The sequence below is a fragment of the Phocoena phocoena genome, chromosome 10, assembly GCF_963924675.1.
Source record: "Phocoena phocoena chromosome 10, mPhoPho1.1, whole genome shotgun sequence".
Taxonomy (NCBI): Eukaryota; Metazoa; Chordata; class Mammalia; order Artiodactyla; family Phocoenidae; genus Phocoena; species Phocoena phocoena.
The window spans coordinates 44,337,245-44,343,849 of NC_089228.1; the positions used below are offsets into that span (position 1 = coordinate 44,337,245).

The 6,605-nt window shown below is 43.6% G+C and overlaps 1 protein-coding gene across 1 annotated transcript; it reads left to right on the plus strand.

Annotated features, from left to right (window-relative positions):
• The first annotated feature begins 3,447 nt into the window (after positions 1-3,447).
• EIF1B (eukaryotic translation initiation factor 1B) lies at positions 3,448-5,917 on the plus strand. The gene is made up of 4 exons (XM_065885579.1): positions 3,448-3,729; positions 4,667-4,830; positions 5,044-5,145; positions 5,520-5,917. The coding sequence occupies exons 1-4, from the start codon at positions 3,699-3,701 to the stop codon at positions 5,562-5,564; spliced, it is 342 nt and encodes a 113-aa protein (XP_065741651.1). The 5' UTR covers positions 3,448-3,698; the 3' UTR covers positions 5,565-5,917.
• The last annotated feature ends 688 nt before the right edge of the window (positions 5,918-6,605 follow it).

A 6,605-nucleotide genomic window follows, 5' to 3' on the forward strand; every position in this document is an offset into this window, starting at 1 on the left:
CTGCAGGTTAAGTAGGTTTCTAGAAACATGATTTTACTTTTGGCCTTTGCAAATACTCATAATAATGAGTTTTGCTCTAACACAATTCTACTATTTTCAGTGATAAATTAAGTCCTTCTTAACTTACAACGTTTTCAAGCATTTCATTTATATCACGCATTGCTAATATAACAATCAAGTGTTCACGATAATAAGTTGAGACTTTTAAGTGACTTTTTCTGACCTAGACACTGGATCTAGGTCCTCCTAGAAGAGGAGTCCCACATCTCTCAAGAACCAGCCTGCATTAGGATCCTTGTTGAGTCACCAGGAGCAGCTGGTGGGAGGCGTGACCTCAGCGATGTTGAATTCAGAGTGCAGCAGCTGAGGCAGATAGTCAGTTATGCTCACTGAAGCAGGAAACCTGAGCAGCACATCATCACAAGGCCGCCGCAACCAGCAACCTCTGGATGGATGAGGACCCGAGGTCCTCACCTGTTAGTATGTCTTCATGACTGGCTGATATAAGAAACAACTGCATAAAACCCACCATTGTCCTTCACGGTAGGCAAACTGCTGGGGACACTGTCCACTACATCACAGCATCCCCTTTATGATAGCCCAAGAAAAACACCTCCTGTGGCTCTGGGCCAGGCAAAGTCATTCCTCCTGCACAACTAGTATGTTTTCATCCTGTAGACACATGGACTTCCTAGCTGATTTTCTCGTTGTCTTACCGTTAGGAAGTTAAAAGCCGGATCTGGGGTCTATCTCTAGCTTTGGGGGCTTTTATTTCTCAAATGTTCTTTTTTTTTTTAATCTTCCCTGATTCCTTTAGTCAATACTACTGTTCTCTGCAAGTGATCTAAACTCCCTTCAGAAATAAGGCATGAAATAATCACCTTAAACTAGGCTGGTACCATTTAGAACTAAAAATACTAGATTTTAAGTGCTTTAATTTGTTCCTTTTATAACTTTACATATAGGTCAAATCCTTTCACTCTAAACCAGTGCTGTCAATAGAAATAGTATGTGAGCCATATGTAACACTGAATTTTCTAGGAGCCACATTTTAAGAAGTAAAAAGAAGCAGGTGAAATTGAGAAAATTTAAGTCTTCCAAAGGTCAGTGTGTACTTTATAGTGAGAGCACATCACAGTTTGGACCAGCTACACTACAAGTGTTCAATGGTCAGGTCTAAACACAAAAGCTATGAATGATGACCAGGGTCAGAAGAGTTTTCCAGATTATAATTACAACGTATCCGACCTGTATTCATAGTTGGCTTTGATTGAAGATTTCTGAGCTCCTGGGGGTTTCTGATGCAAACACTAGGTCTTAGAAAGTATAAGCTCTCCTGACAGGGGTAATGACCATGGCAACCCAAAGACTTCTGGATCTTTTTAAACTTGTCTATGTTCATTTGTTATTTTTTTTCTTGACTGGACCACCCTTGGCTCCTTCTAAGAAATAACATAATATAAAATGGTTTGGGGCGTCTAGTAACAAAGAAGGAAAACAGAAATAGAGATGCATTTTGCTTATTCTGAACTTCATCCAGAGTAGTATTAAAAATTACTTTAAAGCATGCTGATAAAGGTACAAGACCAGAAAACTACTGTAGGTGTAATCAACTAATGAACAACAAAAAATGTTTGATTCTCCTTGTTTTAGAACCAGCTCTAAAACTTTACACTTTAGTTTGGATAATAAAAGTGTTATTCATTTAAATCAGGACTAAAAGACCAAAAATGCAGTTAAATTCCTGAGAGTTGAAAATTTGATTTTTTTAGGGAAATTATTTAACCCATGAAAGCCTCCATTTCTACATGAATATAAACAGAGTAATAACTACATCACAGAATGGCTATGAAGATTAACAATACTGTGTATAAAGCTTACAACAGGCAAATAGTATGCACTCAATAAATGGTACCTATCATCATAGTTAATCACTAAAGATTATTAAATCCTGGTATTCCTAACCTGGAGTCTGCAGATCCTTGGTCCATGGCTAAAACTGTGGGGGTGGGGGATTCCTAAAATTGGATGGGAAAAAAGACTCCACCTACATTTTCACTAACCTCTAACCCAAATTTAGCCTTTTCTTCATTATGAATGCTGGCAACATCCCAGTAGTACCTGAAGGATCTGTAACTTTGCACCAATAGAAGTCACAGATATTTTCATAGTACACTTCTGATGCTACAGACATCTCCAAATATCTTTTGTTTATCACCTTTTTGAAATTCCAGCCTTTGTGAGACCTGCTGCTAGATCTTGTTAATTAATGCACTAGTAAAGAAGCAATACTATGTTATCAATGTACTGGTTTTAATTTCAGTATAATAGGTTTCCTTTGTAATCCTACATGTTTTATTTCATGCACTTAAAGCATTATTCTGAAAAGGGGTCCATAGGCTTCACAAGACTGCCATGGTACAAAACAAGGTTAAGAATCCCGAACTTTTAGTCTATCTCTTTGCTTCCAGAAAGCGAACCAAGTTTGACAATTGAGCACCTGCCTGGGTGAGCCCATTCCCATAGTCTCAGGTTTGTTCTCCTGTATTTAGCTTGATAGGAAGATATTACTGTTCTGGTATCAATCAACCTTCTGTCAATTAACCTTCCTGTTCAAGGTTCTGTATTTAAGTTGATGGGCTGATTTTCTGGTGTGTTCGGTCGACCTGGGGGACATACATGGCCCCACTGGATGCCAGGCCCCTGCTGAAGGTGGGCATTGGTTCTGAATTGTGGTCCCACACCAGTAGCATCAGCATCTCCTGGCTGCTTGTTGGATTTGCAGATTCTCGGGTCACACCCCAGACGTCCTGAAACAGAAGCTCTGGGATCTATCAGTCTGTATTTTATTAAGCCCTAAGGGAGATGCACGTTAGAGTTTGAGAACCACCGCGCTAGGGAATCGGAGGGCAGCCCAATCCTGGGCAGGAGGCTCCCACCTCGACCCTTGGTAGGGACGAACAGGGCTCCTGCAACCGGACAAGGCGGGAGGGGAGGAGGGGAGGTGCTGAGGGGCAGCCATCAAGTCGAAAGCCGGGACTAGGGACCTTGTTCTGCTCCTGTACCCCGATTTCACTTACATTACCCAAGGCCTCGAGCGAGGGTGACTCATGGAGATAATCCCCCCCAGCAGCGAACACTCGTTGCTGCCACTGTACCGCGAGAGAAGGCGAGTCAAGGGAGAGCCTGCGAGAGCGCGGGGAGGACAGCTCTAGACCTACGAGCTCTAGGCAGGTATCTCTGCAGCCCTCTGGACCCTTCCCGGCCCCGCCGCCCGCCGCTGGGGGGCGCACTCCCTGCTGGGAATTGAGGTCCCGGAAGCCCGCTCGCTCCAGGCTTTCCGGGCTCTCTTGCCTCGTGAAAACTACAAGTCCCAGGGCGCCAAGCGCGGGAGGGTCACGTGGGAGGGGCGGCGGGCGCGGCTAAATAGTCTCCGTCGGCCATTTTGTCGGAGAAGCCGCAGCGCCGCCTCTTCTCTCGCGTCCTCGCATCCGTCGCTGCCGCCTCTTCCTCCGCCTCCTCCTTCGCCTCTTCCTGCCTCCTCCCGGCTTCCGCCGCCGATCCAGCCGCTTCCCAACCCCGGGGCGAAGCGTCTCCTTATTTATTTCCGTTTTCTCGCCACTACCGCCTCCTGACACGGTGATCCGGGCGGGCCCCGCAGGAATTTTATCCCTTCACCGGCCTCACACTAGTATCGCATGTCCACTATCCAGAACCTCCAATCTTTCGGTAAGAGCGGGTCGCCCCACCGCCCCTCCCGTGACCCCACGTCCCCTGCGCGCCTCTCGGCCGGTAGGACGCCGCTGCCCGCCCTCGCTGGGGCCGCTTGCCGGACCCCCGCCCCAAAAGGCCCCCGGCCGCCCTCCCCGCACCCCGAGTGGGGCTTTGTCTCGGTGCCCGGAAGATGGCGACCGGGCCCCTGGCGACCACCTCTCCGAGGACGGCCCCCGGAGCCCCGGCCGCGGGCCTTGTGCCGCCCCCTGCCCGCTCCTGGACCCTCCTGCTGCTCGCTTCTGCTCCCTGCCACCTCTGCGACCCTGTTTCGCCCCCAGACTTGCCCTGCTGATCGCCAGGGGGACGCCGGCTCGGGCTGGGGCATCGGCGTCCATTAGCGGTCGGGGCTGTTCGTGGCTGCTCTCGGGCGCATTTAGTAAAAGATGCTGCGGATCAGGCCTCTGATCTGTTACAGGGCAGTGGGCCAGTCTTCTCTACTTGCGTAGTAATACGTAAAATTACTCTTGATATACATATATAGATCTTTTTTCGAGACAGAGTTAGGGTTAAATGATTGGGGTGGCATTTGTGAATGTTTCTGTTGTCATCAGAATGTAATCGAGATGACGCACATTTTTATAGTGGCTCTAAAATTAAGGTCTTAAAATCTCTTTTCTCTCATTAGAGGATTATGTTCAACGATAACATCTATAACAACGTTTTTCTGTTCCGGTATCAGTGGACATACCTGTTTAAAATCTCTTTGTGAAAGTACCTTGTAGGTTTTATTAATACTCTACCCTTATCACTCCCCCACATCCGCACCTGCAGAAAGAAAGCAGAAGCACTAGAACCTTCTTTGCTGAGTTTCTAGATTGTAGCGTAGCTGTATCTGGAAATTACTGACTAAAAGATATTTTCCTGCTTTGGATTTTTTTGTATCCCTCTGTAGACCCCTTTGCTGATGCAACTAAGGGTGACGACTTACTCCCGGCAGGGACTGAGGATTACATTCATATAAGAATCCAGCAACGGAACGGCAGAAAGACACTGACTACTGTTCAGGGCATTGCAGATGATTATGACAAGAAGAAACTTGTGAAAGCTTTCAAAAAGGTAAAGGTGTTAGGGAGAAGAGATTAAAATATAGTTATTGACACACATCTAAATAGGATTACAGTTCACACCTTTCACTTCACGTTAGCGTGGGTTAAAATGATTGGACCCAAGGAAACTGTGTTCATACTCTTAATTAACATCCAGATAATCTTAGGGTGAAAGTAAAATATCATTGTATTTGACTCAGTTATGCTGAATCTACTTCTTCAGAAATTTGCCTGTAATGGTACTGTGATTGAACATCCTGAATACGGAGAGGTTATTCAGCTTCAAGGTGACCAAAGAAAAAACATTTGCCAGTTTCTCTTGGAGGTGAGTGATTGGGTGCTTTATGTACAACCTTGAGATTGCTTCTAAAATTGTATTTAAGGGCAATGTGAATTATTACCTACTTAGTAAAAAAAATCATGTGAATGAAGCACATTAGTTGTACTTATTTGGGCAGGAGTACCAGTTTATTTTGTCATTAGAATGACCTGATCATTCCTGTGTCCATTTAGGATGTTTTGTGGAATGTCAAGATATTCAAATATGTGTTGAGTTTTTGTTATTAACAGTTTATGCCACAAATACAGTGTTGCAGTAACCTATTAACAATGATTCTTTTTAATGACTGCTCTGTCTTCTTAGGAATGAATTTATGTGTTACCCAGAGTGATTCTGCTAAATTAAATTTTATTTTGCAGGTTGGCATTGTCAAGGAGGAACAGCTTAAGGTTCATGGATTCTAAAATGAACCTAAATACGTGGAGAATTTCTTGAATAATTTTGTTCTCTAAACCAAGTTTGGCTGCCTTGTGAAATGATTCTCTGCAGTAAACGGACTTTTCATTTATTTAATCATTCAAACTTTCATTCACATCTGCATGATTACAGAAAACACGGGGTATGTAGGCTAGTAACACATAAGAAAATTGCAGTAAGATGGTAATGAAACCCCGTATTCATCTTAACATGTTTCCAATGGAAAATATTTTGTTTTGAGTGTTTATTTGTTTATTGTTCAGTTTATTAATTTTCATTTGATTAAATTTTTTTGTTGGTATTAAACCATGTATGTTGCAGCTTAACAATAAAAAAAAAATATGAATCCTTTTGTGAGCAGTTAGGCTCCCAAATCTAAGCAAGTAATATACACATATAGTTTGTCTTTCATAATTGTCTCATTCTGTGTATTCTTTCCAGTTGATTTCAGATGCTGTGAAGAGCTAGAGGAGAACCTTTGTTATATATGTAATTTGTTCTTTACTTACTTAAAAATGAGTAGAAACAGTATAAACTCAGAGCCAAGAATTTGCCAGAATGTACTGTTAAATTTTTGAAAAGAAAATGAAGCATAGTTTAAACTTACGTATTGGCACAGAGAATTATTTTATTTATTTTTATTGGTTATGTTAGTAGGGTGCCAACACAAGTCTATCCCTAAGTGACAGTAAAGTAGGTTCCTGACATAAAATAAATTTAGTCACAGGCAGTGCCCTGCAAGTGTGGGTGGAAGGCATTGGGGTTAGGGTTAGGGTTAACTTCCTAGAGTGCTAGAAAGTGACAGAGTCGGGGTGCCAGCCAAGGGCTTCCAGCCAGAAAAGCCATGTTCTTTCACTAAGTCACGGTTTGGTATTCACCAGAGGAAGTAAGAGCCAAGGGCAGTGGTGCATGGGTGTTGGGGGTAGGGTGAGAAATAAGAGAATTCACAGTTCTTAATTACGAGGTTTCTGCAGCTCATCCTCTTCAGTTCCAGACTTCTGCTTTTTACTGAGCTGTGATTATTTGCT